Source organism: Micrasema longulum, unplaced genomic scaffold, assembly GCF_059751315.1.
Source record: "Micrasema longulum isolate JH-2025_06_02 unplaced genomic scaffold, ASM5975131v1 h1tg000012l, whole genome shotgun sequence".
NCBI lineage: Eukaryota > Metazoa > Arthropoda > Insecta > Trichoptera > Brachycentridae > Micrasema > Micrasema longulum.
The window spans coordinates 80,373-97,587 of record NW_028277220.1 but is presented as its reverse complement, the minus strand read 5'-3'; the positions used below and the strand labels follow the sequence as shown (position 1 = coordinate 97,587).

General features: G+C 30.5%; 1 protein-coding gene across 1 annotated transcript; it reads right to left on the bottom strand.

Annotated features, from left to right (window-relative positions):
* Positions 1–604: 604 nt before the first annotated feature.
* LOC148285696 (FAST kinase domain-containing protein 4) lies at positions 605–16,391 on the bottom strand. The gene is made up of 11 exons (XM_088236755.1): positions 16,250–16,391; positions 15,847–16,030; positions 12,272–12,471; positions 11,321–11,563; positions 9,132–9,304; positions 7,433–7,658; positions 5,612–5,750; positions 4,980–5,213; positions 2,408–2,480; positions 1,094–1,199; positions 605–933 (listed from the first exon to the last, which is right to left on the bottom strand). The coding sequence occupies exons 2-11, from the start codon at positions 16,028–16,030 to the stop codon at positions 802–804; spliced, it is 1,710 nt and encodes a 569-aa protein (XP_088092881.1). The 5' UTR covers positions 16,250–16,391; the 3' UTR covers positions 605–801.
* Between the last annotated feature and the right edge of the window lie 824 nt (positions 16,392–17,215).

Here is a 17,215-nt window from a genome sequence, read left to right as displayed (position 1 = left end):
ACCTATCTTCATGTCGCTTGCAGACCCGACGGTTGGGCCTGGTTGCGTACTGCGAACCAGTTTGTTTATAAAAAATTCAACATGACATTGGCAAAAGCATACAATTTATTATGCAATGCCATTTTATTATTTTTAAAAACTGGAAAATTCTAAAACAATAATAGTAAAGAAAGATGGGTTTTAACTGCACGTTGCATTTGTGCAACAAATGTGGTAATAATGAGCTTGAAAAAAATGCTGCATTTATTAAATTATTTATAAGAATAATACAAGTGAAAACCTTTTGCATAACAGTTAAACAAATCTTAAAGAATTTAATATTTATATGAAATACAACCAGCTTTTATATGCTTTTATATAGGTGCTAGAAATTTCAATAACAATTGACAACTTTCGGGAAACCTTTTCCAAACTTTGAAATTGCAAAACATTTAGCTAGATTATTTTTAACAAAAGCATATTTTTGCTAATTTTAAATACATATACAGATTGATTTTTCTGAGTAAAATGTAATATGTGACAAGTTTTTTAAAACATTTAAAATTTCCAGCAACATTTCCAAAGACGCATTACATTTTTACAGAAATATATGTACAAATATGTGTTTTTTTCCTGACGAATAAATACATTTATTTATGCACATTCACACTAACTTGTGGGTTACTCTCAGAGCGTTTTGAATTGTAAAAACGCAGCTAACATTCTCATCACAGATGCCACGCCACTATCGCGGATAAACTTTAGCTATGAAAAAATAACAACTAGTCAAATAACTTAAGATTATTTATCGAATTAAGTAATTTAATACTTGACACCTGCTCTCCCATCAGCACTGACAGTCTCTTTGAGTTTTTTCTCTAGGAGCTTTACCCTATTGATAAGTTTTTCTTGAGGATTGAATTCTGTATACGGTAGTAATAACACCTTATATCCCTGGAAACAATGCATTATATGTAATTATATTAATCGTACAAGTATTTAATGTTGAGCTCGCCAGGAATTGAACCCGGGATCTCCCCAACTACCGTGTAGTGTCACAAGGCAGACTTATTTCCACCCCTGAATGTTTAAATGACGAGTGAAATGGACATACCTGGGCATGTAATAACTTCTGATAAAATGTGATGGCGCCGAGTGGATCCGCAGTCTGCTTACAGATGTCATGGTAATCTAACGCTATCATTGCCACTTTATGTAAACTGCAAAAAAATAAGCAGATGTGATAAAAGCATTATTACAACAAATCAGCGAAAAGAATATTTGTTTTAAGGTTTATATTATTTAACTAATTGTATAAAATATTTTTAATTGAACCAAATCAGCTTTAAGTAAAATATCTGGTCTTATTTGGCAATTTTTTACTTCCGGTTTTTACAGCTTATACAGTACGTTCAAAACTAACTTTCGTGGTTAAGTAATCACAGGGGGCTCCTAACCGAAAACACTGCCAGTGCATTTATGTACATTTTTTCAACCTGTCTTAAAAAATATTAAGTTTAATAATATAATGAGTCTGACCAGGCGATAATATGGGCAATGACATAATACGCGCATCAATACCAGATTGGAATGCTAAATCCGCCATTGTTTTTGTTTACATACCGTTTTATACGCTCTAACATTGTACGCACATTGCATGTAACTGAATCACATAAATTCTTACCAATATTCTGTCAGTACGCATGTTCAAGTGATGTTAGAAGCGATCTACATATCGTTAACGCCCTGTGTGCAAAAAGTTGGACTTGCACAATAAAATGTACTGAGTTAAACAGAAAATGCTAAATTGTTTTCTTCAGGGATGCTCTAGATTTATGGTAAAATAATTCAGCGTGAATGTGTCATTTATCTATGGACACTGTGCCCACGGAGACTAACCTAACCAGAAGACACTCCATATTCATGTTAAAATGCTCTAGTGTTGTATAGATTTCCTGGTATTAAATATTTATGTGCATGCAATAAATTTATAAATATAAAGTTTATATTTGAAGCACTAACTTTGTGGTTATTCATTAAAATAAAATAAATAAAACATATTTGTTTTTAACCACTAACTTTTTATTATTTTTTTCATTATAAGAAAAAAATAATTAATAACGAATTAAACAATATTTCTTTTAGTCCTCTCCTGTCTAGCTTCGAAAATATTGATATCAAATTACCACCCTAGTAAGGAAAAAAATACTTGATTTATTGGGTCCACGTGTAGTATTTAGTAAACATGATAAAAACAAAATAGGAATTAATTCATTAGTTACGTAAACCTTGATGAAGAAGCTTGTTTGCTTTGAAACCGTCCGATGGAAAAAAAATAAGTAAAAAGTTAGTGGTTAAAAACGAAGTTGTTTTATTTATTTTATTTTAATTTATAAATAAATTATAATTAACATAAAACGATGCTTACTTTTTTCCTTTGTGAATTTTATTACTGTTCACTGGATAAGATATACAATTTGAATCCAAGAGGCATTCAGCATCTGAAATTATAATACACATTCATATTGTGATATCACATTTTTTTCATATATTATTATCATACTGTTTGCTTATGTTTTATTATTAGCTAATATTTTAATCTATAACAAAATAATATAATTAAAGAAAAAATATTTTTTATTTTGGTTTTTCTATTTGTAGATTTGTACCTATGCATGGCGGGCTTTATGGAGAAATATAACTATGTATGTCCATTGACATTGATCACTATGAATTTTTAGCATCAATGCAGAAATGAGGGTTATTAAATAATTTTAAAAAAATAAATGAAAAAAAATACAGTTTTGACATGCACATCTGTCAATCAAGTTTAGTGAGTAATTTTAGAAAACACATACATATTTGAAAAACAATTAGATTACAGATACATAATTTAAAAAATTGAGATGATTTCTCACATAAATTGAGGTTTTGTGAAATGAATTTCGGAGATAATTTGGCTAGGACATTAAGGGATGAAAAAATAATATATATAGTTAAACCCCTGTTTTACGTTTTTCAAGGGAGCAGCAAAAAAAGTGTTAAACTGAGGAAAACATTTAAGTGCGGAAATGAAAAACTGCAGAAAAATTTGTTAAAACGGTCATAATTGGGGATTATTCATATTTACCTATGAATTTTTAAAAAAAAAAAATATTTTTTCAATCAATACCACGATGTGTTTTTTTTTTTTTTAAATTGAATTAAAATAAAAAAATGTTCAAATTATTTTATGTAGGTACTTAAAAACACGAAAATAAAAATTTGGATTTGCATAAAATGCATACAATGATTTTTCCCTAAATATTAAGAAATTGTATTTATATCAAACAAACCATCACGCCATTTCCCCGTAGGGGTAGGTAGAGAGGATAGAATGCCATATCACTCTATCTTTGCATACAGACCTCGCTTCTTCTACATTCATACATCTTGTCATACATGCACGCACGCCGATTATTCCTACTTTTGATATGTCCATCTTCAAGTATTTGATGGACTTGATCGTGCCATGTCTTTCTCGGCCTTCCTCGTTTTCTGCATCCATCAACATTTGCATCACAGGTCCTTTTAGCCGTTCTTTCGTTGTCCATTCGCTCTACATGTCCGGACCAACGCAGCACTCCTTTCTTGATTCTGTCGATAATGCATATCTCAGCCTTACATAGTTCACGGATCTCGACATTTGTGCACCTATCAAAAATCTTTTTCAATTTTATTTATATGGTATCACTTTTTTTAGTATGGCACCACATAATTTCGACTGTCGATTACATCGCGGCAAAAATATTTCACACTTTTACTATAACGGTTTTAACCATCTTCTTTCCCAATTATGTTTATAACTTTGAATAATATTTCTATTGCCAAATTTTTAAACTTTCTGCATCGTAATTTATTGATGTAAAGACTTTATTCTTCCTTAACATGCGTCAATCGCATGTCACAATTTGGTAAAATGTCAAAATTAGATACTGAAACAAAATGGTCAATTACACCGAACCTACTTTGAATTTAGTTTGAGACAACAATTTACACATTTTTTTATTTACCTTAATTTTATTCACCATTTTGGGCAAACGTGGCGACGCGTGGCTCGGCGTCTTTTGATAGATTGAATGAGTTTTGAAAAATTTTCAACAAAAAACATAAAAAACGTCAATTGGAGGGATATTTGAATGAAAATGTATGGACAAAAATGGGACCTTAACATTTCGGCGTAAAAAGCGGGAAAACGTAAAATTGAGGAAAGTAAAAATGAGCTTTTACTGTTTCTACAAAATATCAACTTTACAGGAGAGCAAAATATTTATTTCCCTCGGACATTAGTGATGCTCTTATCCCTTATGATCCCTTAGCTAAATTAATATAAAATATTATTATATTTTCCAATAGAGATAAAGCTGTTGAAAATATGGACGTCTAGTCATTTACAGAGCTTATGATCTATCATCAACTGGGTTAAGTAACCATTTTATGCACTGTGCAACAGTACACTCCCATGCCAGGTACTCCAGTAACAAATAAATTAAATTAAATTAAAAAGTATCTTGATCAGTAAGTATCTTACATGGTCAGAGTAGTACAGGTGATAAGGACAATAAATAACAGGTCCTACAGGACACAAAATCCCGTTTCAAATAAAAGGAAGGCATACTGATTTCTGTCAATGGCCTGGCTTCTTTTGAAAGAGTTTTCTGTGGTTTTCTCTTCATTGAGCGAATGTGGAGAAGTTCCTATAAAGGTCCACATGCAAAATTCCCTCACTTTCTTAACAGTACTCAAATAAAGATAGTCAGGAAACGAAATCAACATGTGAAATACAAATCTTGTGCGTTATAAGGTAAATAATACTGCAACGGCCACATAAAAAATAATAATTTAAAAACCCAGACAACCTCATAGTGCAAAAAAATAATATTGTTAAAAATGTAAGGAAAGTTAAAAACAAACAAATTATCAAGTTAAGCAGCAGTTTGGTATTCTAAATTATTTCTTACCAAATAGGAAGCCCATTCTTGAATTACAGTTTTTAATCAGGTTGGCTTCTGAAGCGAGAAGATTTTTCAACGTGTCTAATAAACTGGTAACAAATTGTGACTTCTCTTTGGAGTGAGACAAGGGTAGATCCTGGGATACATTATCATCCAATAAATGTCCCTTATAATTGCTTACGCACAGTTTAGCATAGGCATTAATGTTCAATAGTTTTTTACGTGAGGAGAATGGAATTACTGAAAAAAGAATACAAGTATATGGGTTATTTTTTGGCAGTCCATCTTACTGGCGTATAATAGACACATTATTATTATACTAACAACATTTCAAATAGAGCAAATATTGCATTGCTCTTAACAATTTTAAAAAAAAGAGATAGCAAATCACAATATGCATTAAAAAAATTCATGTAAGAGAAAGAGATATTATTTTTTCTCTATGCCTTTTAAAATTCACTTTTTTATTATTATAACATGAGTTATTTTATTTCTAATTGAATTTTTTTAAAACTTGTTTCCATAGCTTTCGTATTTCACTTTTCTTTTTATTAAGTTATTGGTTGTAACACATTACATGCTGTGAACAATTATTAAGGGTGACAATCCTTACACATAAATAATTTGCGTCAGTTTACCTGATTCTATTTTGAGGGTGTTGACAAAGTTAGGGCTGAGGACATGGTCAATGTGCTGATTGGAAACATGATCCAGAACTACCAGCGACCACACATAGTCCAACCACAGAGAAGGTTTGCTGATATCTGATGGACCCAACTGTTAAAAAAAAATGTATGTATTTTAAGGGCAGGCGGCAAAAACGGGTTCATGTACAAATAATGAATTAAAATAAATGAATAACAATGATTTTTTTTCATTATAAAATATTTATGGACAGTATTGTGAATGTTCCCAATCATTACAGAACAAAAAATACATAGAGTTGGAACATATAAATGAATTTAAAAAGGCGATATTCAACCAACCACTGCAATCAAACATGGATGGTATAAATTAATTAAATTAGAATGATTTTCATATACCTAATACAATGTTTTATTTTCTGTGTTAAACATTATATTTATCTTATTTATTGTACTTTTAAATATACTGGAAAAGGATTGAGTATTTTATGCTAGTATTGTTTTTTTTTTTAAAGTTTTATTTATTAAAACCATTTCTTGGCATTTTACAATAGGTATACATGTTACAAATACAAAAAAAAACTATTACATAAACACAAAAAAAAATCCCACAAAGGCATGGCCTGTGTGTGGGTATAAATATTATTTTTAATTTAAGGAAGAATACGATAGAATCAAAAAATAAAAAACAAGTGCTAGAACACAATTTTTTTGTCAATAAAAAAGAGATAATAAAAGTATATATGTATTTAAATCAGCTTTTTTTATCCATAATATCAACAAAAAATTAAATTAATCTCTACCATATTGTCCTTGTAGAATGCATTGAACAGTTTTGGAGCTATGAAAAATGAGTGTCTTTGCCCGAGTCTGGATTTATAATAAGGCATTTAAAGTAAACTATTCAATCTTTGACAAGATCTATAAAAAATTTAGGAAATAAATGTTGGCGCATAAAAACATATTTTTAATATTGCTGGCAATAAATTTCTCGTAGCTTCAAAAGTTCAGCTTCCTGAAATATTTGGTTGGAGTGAAAAGTTGCATTTTTATGAAGTATAATTTTGATAATGAGTTTTTGTATGGTTTCTACAGGCTTAATATAGGCTCCTCCCCATCCAATTATTCCATAAGAAAGAGAAGACTGTACAAGAGCATAATAAACCATTTTGCTAGTGTTTGGATGAACATAACATTGTACTGTCCTAATTTGTGTATTTACAATACGTATTATTTATTATATTTATATGGCCTAAGCCAATTACAACAGTTACATGAAGAAACATAAATGCAAAAACTGAACAAAAAGAACATAAAACTATTTAGCAAAGACAAACAAGGGCAAAACAATAATTGTATACAATATATTCAAAAAAACGAAAGACCTAAAACTTTAAGCTAAACCATGCCAATCCAACTTCATCCCACACTGTTTAGTCGAGAAGAGATCTACGAAAAGCCGGAAGATCTATCTATCCCAAAAAATTCTAAGTCGTGTGATGAATTGACTAATCTACACATTCTGGACATTGGAGCATAAAAACCAAAGTTGTTCTTAGAAGATTTTATAAATAGCAGATTTTGACTTCTGGTGACACGGTTGAGAACATGTAAAGAAATTGATTGCAACTTTTGTAAAAGATCTTTAGGCGTATACAAATAGGCAGAAATAAAATATGCAAGTTCGGAAGCGCACGAGCGCTCATAGTTCAATAATTAAAACTAAACAAAGGAGTTTAGGTGTAACTTTTGTACTTTGTATCAATATTATCGACTTTTATTGTAACATATTTAGAATTCACGAGTTATATTTACCACTTGCAACTGTTGAAGGTATGGCGACTTGTATCCGAGTGTTCCTAGAGTCAAAGTGAGGGCTACTATGTCATGGGGCCGACAGACATCAGAGTGTGTGACCATCCACTGTGTGAGTATATCAAGTATCTCCATGTCCTTGTGCCTGAGGATACCGAGGCTGGTGGCGATGGAACCCACAACAGAAGACTTCTCCATGTTCTGTGGTAACTTCTCCTGAATGTCACTGAAACAATTAGACGAAATGGATTTTTAAGAAGTCAATGCAAATATAAATTTAACAATTGTATTTTTTCTGGATCAGGCCGGAGGAAGTTCTGTGCGTGTAATAGAACCAGAATCCTGGACTATTGTTTTCGAATCAATGGCTACCCTCGGGTAAAAAGGAAAAAATCCTGAAAAGGAAAATCGAGTGGAGATCAGTTTGCCTCGCATTATTCATAACTCTTAAATATCTTTGGCACTTTGAATTTATTTAAAATGAAACACTTTGTAATTTTTACCACATAAGAGTTTAATATATTATAACACAACTAGTTTCAGGTATTCTGAATTACCCATCATCAGGTGTAAATATAAACTAAACTAGGTAACGAGTATGGTGAAATTGATATATTTCGTCTGTCTTTATATAAATATAGGTTAAGTATTCAAAAGGTTATAAATTAATTTGTATAAAATACCTTATATTGTTCTTTATTTACTATTTTTTTTCTCATGTATCTTTATAATAATATATAAACTTATGTATATGTGCATGTATGTGTATGTATATATATGTACATGCATATATGTATATGTGTATGTATGCATATGCATGTGTATGTATGTGTGTATGTTTTCATATGTAAATTTATTAAATATTTTTCTGTGTACCCATATTGGTACATTTCCTTATTTTTACTTATTATTGTATCTTTTAGTTTTTCTTATGTTATCTTTAATTTTAACTAAATTTACATACTTATGTTTCAATGCTGCACTTGAATATAATTTCTAATATATTTAAAAGCCCGTAGGGCGTGTAAATTAATAAATAAATAAATAAACTAAAATATATACACAGATTAGAACTTAGGAACTGATGGGGTCGGGTAGAGGGGGCAAGGCAATGTGTGGTGGAGGGGGTGGGATTTTCCTAATTATGGGGAATATTGATAACAAGGGTGAAGAATTTTGGAATGTAGTATTATTAATTATTTATATATCCCACATAATACCAAAATAGTTTCCTTTGATATAATAAATTTGTTTACGAATGTCCCCGTAGAAGATGCAAAAAATGTTTTTATAGAGCTATTATGTGAACAAATCAAACACACACGGTATTACCCAAAAAAGAAACATATTGATAACAGTGACAGTAAAAACCTTCGCACCTATTTAGCTATTATGTGATTCGAAATTAAGTGATAATTTCGTACAAGAAATGACTAGAATTTATGACGTCTGCGCGGCACAGAACTATTTTGAATTCAATTAAAATGTCTACAATCAGCGGGTCGGACTCCCAATGGGTTCACCATTGTCTCCAATCTTAGCGGATATATTTTTTAATGATCTAGAAGATAAGTTATTAAATTTTAGTCATCATCTTATAAAAGCATGTGTATTAAAATGGTTCCGATTTGTTGACTTACTGCCATTTTGAAACTCCGAACTAACTATCAAATGAACTCTGTGTATTTCTGGTACTCGCCTGCAAACTCTGTCGATGAGAACCGTGTCAGGGAAGTTCAGCGATGCCATGGCGAAGAATAAGTCTGCACACTTTTTGAGATCCAACGTTTCCATATTTTTCGTGATATTATATGCTATTGCTCGTAATAATGGAGTAGATCTTCTTTTCTTGTGAGCTAAACTGGACATCACCTAAAGAAAACATAGAATTTTTTTGTGTTTTAAAGAAACTCACAAAAATAAAATAAAAAAACAAGATTTAGTTTGATAATCCCCAGGATCGAATACTTTTCAACATGGCTCTAAAAGAATGTTCAAAATAAAGAACAGGTAAACATCGTTTTACGTCGGGGTTCTGTTCCGAGAGACAATGGCGTAAAATGAACACAAATATAATGGAAGACATCAAGGGTATTCTGACAAAAAATGTTAACTCGAAAATATGCAGATTTGACTGCAGTTTTGTAAAGTTTTTACGGTCTACAAACTGGAAAAAACACACCAAGTCATATTAAATGTCATATATCTGTAGTTTTAAAAATAAATTTACGGTTAAGTCGTATACTGGGTATTTTATTCAGGCAAAAGCTTTAAATAACTAAATATAAAATTTAGAAAAGGAAAAATTAAAAAAATATTCTTAAATGAGCACTTAACATCTTACCATATTTAAATAAGATATAAAAGAGTGAAATTGGAACAAAACTTAAATACTTGAATTCTCAAAACAGGGATTTATGAGTTGAAGTTTTTTGCCAGTATACCCACGATATAGAGTTAGGTCCTGTGTCAAAATTCTAAGAATAATCCAAGATGTTTATTTAATACATATCTTATATTTACTAAATAAATTAAAATGTATTTAATAAAAACTTTTAAGAATTTTTTATAATAAATACTAACTCACCAGTTTGTCGGTACTAAATTAATTTTTCACACTTTTTGAAAAAAAGCATCCAATTTCATTTGCTTTGATTGTTGGTTCCTTTCTTGCAGAATCATAGCATAAACTACAAATATTTTAATATTCTTTCAATTTTAATAATAATGAAATAAAAAATAAAATCATGCCTTTTTATTTTTCTTAAAAACAAAACGAAAACTAACTCGGAAACAATTTCACACACACAATAGGCTGCTTGCGTACACGGTAATAGAATAAAACAACGTGTGGAAGTGTGTCTGCTATTAGAATCGCGGCGCCTACTGTCATCTAGTGTCGGCCGAACTAGGGAATCCCACGCCGGCACCAACCGGCGTAATTGTAAATCGGCGTAAATCGAACCGGCGCAAAACGACGTTTACCTGTATAGGAATTTGTGCGGATGTTGGAGGGCCGGAAGCTGACTGATGCAGAGGAGCCAAATAGCCCGCGAAGGTAACATGTTTCTCGGCTCAATATCTGCACAGTACCAATGTGTATTATATTTATGGCGAACTTTTAATAATTTTAATTTAATAAATAAATCATTTAACATAGATTTATTTGCAAATAATCTTAATGACGTACGGCGTTTGCTTTCGAAATAATTCGTAGTATTTTTTTTTTTCTTTTGAATTTACATTTAATTACTATTCATTTTATGTTCGAGAATCTTTTTTAACTCACTGTGATGCTACTTGTGAAAACCTGTAATTGGCTTATTTGTTATTTGTTTTGTAATATATGTAAAAGATAATTATAGCTGTTGGTTATCCAAATAAATAAAAATAAAAAATACTACTATTATGATTTATTTGCTATTTTTATTACTGATTTTACCATTTATTCATATATGCATGTGTACATCTATGCATACATTTATGTGTATGTATGTATATTATTATAAATACCAACTACTGTAACTAGAACATAATATAAATAATTGCCTCGACACGGGTTATGCCCAATAAGGTGTTCATAAAGAAAAGAAAAAATAAAAAGTTTTATATGAAGTAAATAAATAAACCAAAAAAAAAAACATTGTTTTTGGGAACACCAAAAAAACTAGTAGCGCAAAGACTATTAATTTTAAGTGCAATATGCAACTCGTGCGTGGTTTTACCGCTTTTATTTTGAGGATTGTTAAAATTGAGGTAGATTACATTTTTATCAATTTTAATTTATTGATTGATTTAGAATTTAGTGATATTGATAATAATTCAAAAATTGTTCTGTCATAGTAAACGTATATTTAAAAATCAAGATTTGAGAATCTGATTGCTTACCTTAACCATCTGCTGTACATTTAAGCTAGAAATCAGTCTCGCGGCTTCATCATCCCCCGTGATGTTGAGAACAGTATTCAGGTCCTCGGAGTTCCTCACGGTGATATCTGCCTTGTGATTGGCGTCCTCCGCAACCCTCTGCCTGCCCAGGGTACGACAGAGCTGAAGGAAGCGAGGATCTGTCTCGAACTCCGATAGTTTCACCTTGTTTGATGATGACCAATCTGCCAGCATGGAAACAATCTGAAACGTTGCAAATAAATATTAGTTAAGGGAAGTTGTTCGCCCGCATTTCCGTCAGATAATTTTTGGACAAAAAATAAGTTGGAAGGCCTAAAAAAATATTTTAACTAGAGTGTAAAAGTTTACAGACTTTTATGTCTGCCAGATTTACTATCCATTTCTTTTAAGGCACTCCCAAGATATTTATTTCAATGAAGAAATTCAGTGGTTTTTAAAATTTTAAAATTTGTTAATAGACTCAAACTAAATCATTTTTTTGAAAAAATATTCTTATGTATCGTATTCTCATTACTATGTTTTTTTTCAGTTTTGAAATTACTCCGTCCGTGACGTCACTAGTTCTCTTTAGTGAGTTGTCCTAACATTTAAAAGTAGAGCCCTGTGGCTATCAAAATACACTAAACGTTAAAAAGGTGGCTTCCCGGGAGCCGGGAATCTTTCACAACACATGTTAACGCTATAATTGAGAAATACCTAATTGCACAAGGTTAATAAATAAGTAATCAGAGGTGTATCTTTATTATTATATAATTTCTAAAACAAATAAATAAACAGACGTATTATGCCATTTTAATGCCATTTTTTTTATGCCATGATATCATAATAAGCTCAATGTATTTTTAAATCATACAATTTAATAAAAAGGGTTTAATATATTATTTAGTAAACAAATGTTTCAGGACCATAATACAATATTGTTTTGCTTACCTTTAATGAATGTTTTCGGGATAATATTGAGCTGTCGACAATAGAGAGTAGAGATTTGACATCGGTCGCATTAGCAATTTTATCATCTATATATTTAACACTAGCTTGAAACTGCCATTTCTTTGCAGGATGACCATTTTTTACCAGACTATCAATGTCGTCTGTGGCATTCAAGGAAGCAAATGCAGCAGCTACCAAACCTGGAAATCGGTCATGAAAAACAATTGATTAATAAGTGATTTTGCATGAACCCTTATCAACAAATCTTCTACTTCTTCCCAAAATTTAAAATGTTTTGTTCTCTGCAATCTTTTTCGTTAAAACCTTAGTGTTGTGATGAAATTTAAGTTTCAAGTGTACATATGTAGTTTCATGATAATACTTCTTCTTCTTTTTTTCCACATCTGCTTCTAAAAGGAGCATGTGAACACCAGCAGTTGCCTCCAGGAGACCCTATCGCCAGCCAGCACTCTCGCCACCTCCCACGTCAATCCAGTGCCCCTTAGTTCCGCCGAATAAAGTCGAAAGATCGCCATCGACGGCCTTCCAGGGCAGTGTGAGCCCGCAGGTTTAAAAAAGAGGCAACATGGGTTTAGGTTCTCCCGAGACGCTCGTTATAGGAGGCTGCTGCGTCCATTCTCGGACTTCAATATTAGTTACAAATGATAATTAGATATAATTTAATATTAGGACATTCATATATTATAATGTTTGTACTATTTTAAGACCAAATATAAAATCAAAAAAATTATATGGTTATACACAAATAATGATAATACAGGTGCAAATATTAATTTTTATTTACATTATAATCGATTCAGTATGGACTTTTGTGAAGTAAAAGAGCTGAAACCTTTATCACGTGGGTGAGATTCATCTGGCTGAGCCAAATCACCTAATAGGCAACGCCTGAAAACAATTTTCCAATTTTTATACTTCTTTTTTTACCAGGTAGTTAATTCAACGAAGTTTGAGTACGTCCAAATGCTTGCAGACTGGCTTGATTTCCTCCCTAGGGCATAAGGACAGGTCATAAGCCCTGTAAATGCCTAGACTTCCATATTCCCTTCTCAAAAATGTTTGACCTCTCTGTTGAAATAAATTTAAATATGAATAACTCCCTAGGGAGGAAATCCGGCCAGTCTGCAAGCATTTGGACATACTCAAACTTTGCTATTTCATTTCTTTTTTTTTATTATCAAAACTAAAGGAACATTATAATCAATGTAACACAATACATTTGACACTCCGGAACATGCCTATGGGTCAAAGCAATAGATACATCCATAAAAAAATACGAGTTTTAAAAATAAAAAGATCCATACTTCACAAAATTTCCAAAAAAACAAATTTCCACCCTACTAGCGCAGCACAAAATCATTATTCCTTCTCGGGAAAAAATAATTTTAATAAATTACCTTCCGAAATAATATTGAAAATACAAAAGTATTCAAATACAAATTAACAAATCACATGAAACCCACTCTATCCTAACTCTTATGCTATTTATCGATTTTTGTAATAAAATATATATGTATATTTTGAATGTTTTTGAAATTATAAACATCACAAAAAAAACCGCAATATAAATTGTAAAATGAACTCCCTCTCTAAATATGAGCATCCTGCTCCATTAGGGAGACGTATAAATATTAAGTATAAAATGTAAAAAGACCATATCATATATTCCAACATATATTTTATAAATTTACTGTCAAATCAAGCACTTAACTTTTATCTATGATAATAAAACGAGCACTAAATCACCTTTAAAAATGTTACTCGTGCAAACCCAGCGGCCGAACGTGGCTAGAATGGAGATCATTTCCGGAAACGTTGTGAATCCATCATAAAAAAAAGATTAGAGTATCGTCCCTCCCCATTACTTAAAATAATTTTGTAAATTTTGAACAAGGTTTATGTTAAAACTTATAATTAGAAATCAAACACTGATTTGAGTCTACTGAACACTTTATTTTATTTTTACAAATATAAACATATAAAAATAAAAACTTCGTGACAATTGTTTCCCCTTATTAGGGCATTTTCAAACGAATGAATTGTAAAAATAAAATAAAGTGTTCAGTAGACTCAAATCAGTGTTTGATTTCTAATTATAAGTTTAAATATGGAGTTCTACAAAATAAACACCAAATCAATCAATAAGGTTTATGTTTGTATTACAAGAAAAAGTGCATGAAGTTATATCATATCTTATAATTGAATCTGACAGTGACAAATAAATTATTCATGGATGTGATATTTTAATATCGAGGCTTTACTGACAGATGCATTAAGTCATTAAAACAAGTGCCGAGATAATCGCATTTAAAGCTTTTTTATTATTTCAACGCATTATTTCTCCCACAATTTTCTTTTATTTTTATGTTTTTAAAGCTTTGAAACAGTAATCTTTATTCTAGGCATAGCATAAAATTTTTAACCAACATCTTGCACCTATATTTAAAAATATAAAGACTGTTGACTTAATGCATTCTGTCAGTGTAGCCTTGATATGTACATTTTATTAACTACTGGTCCAAGTCTTTTTTTGTACATTGTACATGTGCATCCCATTTAAAATAATGGCAATCAATCAGTAATACTAAATAAACATATTCACTAATATTATCTAATACATCACAATGGCGGGGTTGTATTACATTCTGATGAATATGATGAAAATCATGAGAAACTATACAGGGCTCCAAATCAAATTTGGCATTTGGCGATCTAATGTACATTCATTTGGTCTTCTTAGCATTGATAATCAGACCTACATCGTGTGACCATCTTTGTGATCTGATAAAATGTAACTGTTTTATTTACAATAATAACAAACTTTCGTTAAAAATTACTATATTAATTACTTGAAAAAGTTCATTTTGTTTAGTTCATGTTTTATCTTTTGAAAAATATACATCTTTTTAAAAATAATAACAATAATATCTAAATACATAGATATTAAAGTAAGTGTGAAAGAATTCTTTTATGTTGAAGACGATATTTGAAATATTTTGTTGTTTTAATATATACCACAGAATACTAAAATAACCAACGATAAATTCACATTTTTTATCATAAGACAATAAAAGTTCCTACATATAAACGTAAAATCATAATTAGTATTTTATTTAAACAATAAAAATAACATAAATATGAGTTTCTTTATGATTTCACTTCTCACACATTTTGAAATTTGAACCGATGTTTAAAGAAAATGTATATCAAAATAGGAAATAATATCAGAGGAATTTTGTACAAATAATAAATTTTATTGTTGAGTTATATAAACAAACGCATGGAAGACATAATTTAAATACGTAAACACTAATAATTGTACCTAAGTGTCTCCACGCAGTATTACATCAAGTAACTATAAAATAACGCTAGCGCTTTGTTAATAAATCTGTTGGAACATTTTTATATTAATGTGTATTGATGTAATTTCTCAGTGTGCGTATAAAAACTTATTTGACTTTTGAAGTTCAAGTACTTAGGAAGATAACTCAGCGGCAAATGATAGCTAACAATATTTTTAAAATAAAACATGTTAGGTATTGAATACCACTTACCTGTAGTTTTGGGTAAATTATCATTCGTCGGTGCGGTTTCATCTGGTTTAGTAGCTTCGTTTGACTCAATATCGGGTACCGATTTAGAAGCGGTATTCACAGCCGGCGACGAAAATGAAGAAAAATTTCGGTAGGTTCTGTGAGAACCTAACCTCGAAATTGATTTCCAGCTAATCATGAACATCTGAAATAAATAAACGTTGTTTATTAAAAGTTAAGGTAAAAATTTATTTATGAGTATATTTTTTTTATTATAAAGGTAAACTACTTCCTATTTTGTATTTCTTTCAGTATTCTTACATCACTAGTCGATGCATTATCTCTAATAGTTGTATGAAAACATTGAATGCTGAGATATTACGCGTGTTAATTCATGAGAATAATTTATGAAAATAATACGTACTTTAACAAGACATGCAAGTATTCACAAGAGAAACTGATGTGTGCTTTAATTAATAATGGATTGTTGGGAATAACTTATTATATTCAACATAAATCGGGACAAAATATGGAAAAGTCAGATGGCAGAAATACAATGTTGCCATAAACACAAAACAAACCAATGGAAAAATTCTCCACCGAACGCAAAAAACAGTTATCTGAATTTAAAGATTTTTAACTTATTAAATCATTTCACCCATGGATTAGAAATAAAAATATATATTCTACAATAAAATTTCTCATTTTATTGAATTTTTTATTAATTTAGTTAATTAATAATTTGTGGCAATACTGAAATCTTCAAATAGTTGCCAAAACTCCAAATTACATCCCGTTATAGCGACTTTTAAACGGTTATTGATAATTAAACTTTTTTGCTTTTCAAACAAACAAACCATCACACCGTTTCCCTTAGGAATAGGCAGAGAGGATAGAATGGCCATATCATCCTGTATTTGCATACATACCTCGCTTCCTCTACATTCTTACATCTTCTCATGCACGCACGCCAATTATTCCAATTTTTGACATGTCCGTCTTCAAGTATTTGTTGAACTTGGTCATACCGCAAATACACCTCTATACTAAAAAATATCTTAAAAATGACAAGCACTTAACGACCTGATATAATTTATGAAATATTTCTAAACTTGTATTAAATTAATTACGGAAATTACTTAGGCACTACGAAATTATATATACGATATATGTTAGATTTATGCTCGGCGTTTGAATTTTTAAGCGAGTATTTCATATGCATTTTTAAATTCATGCAAAAAAATGCAAAATATGAAAACGCATGATCAGTGATAAATAAAAGTGGTATTGAAAAATTCAGTACTCTCTACGGCCCTAGCATTTCTTCAAATTGTCAATTTTAAACTAAACAATGAATTTCATAGAAATTCTAGTTTTTCTAGGTATGCAC

Bases quoted from the DNA above. Each gene is read 5' to 3' on its own strand.
- LOC148285696 (XM_088236755.1), bottom strand. From the start codon at position 16,030: ATGTTCATGATTAGCTGGAAATCAATTTCGAGGTTAGGTTCTCACAGA. The intron at 11,564-12,271 runs GTAAGCAAAACA...GCAACGTTTCAG, and splicing joins CCCGAAAACATTCATTAAAG to ATTGTTTCCATGCTGGCAGA. The intron at 7,659-9,131 runs GCGAGTACCAGA...TAATTGTTTCAG, and splicing joins CTCATCGACAGAGTTTGCAG to TGACATTCAGGAGAAGTTAC.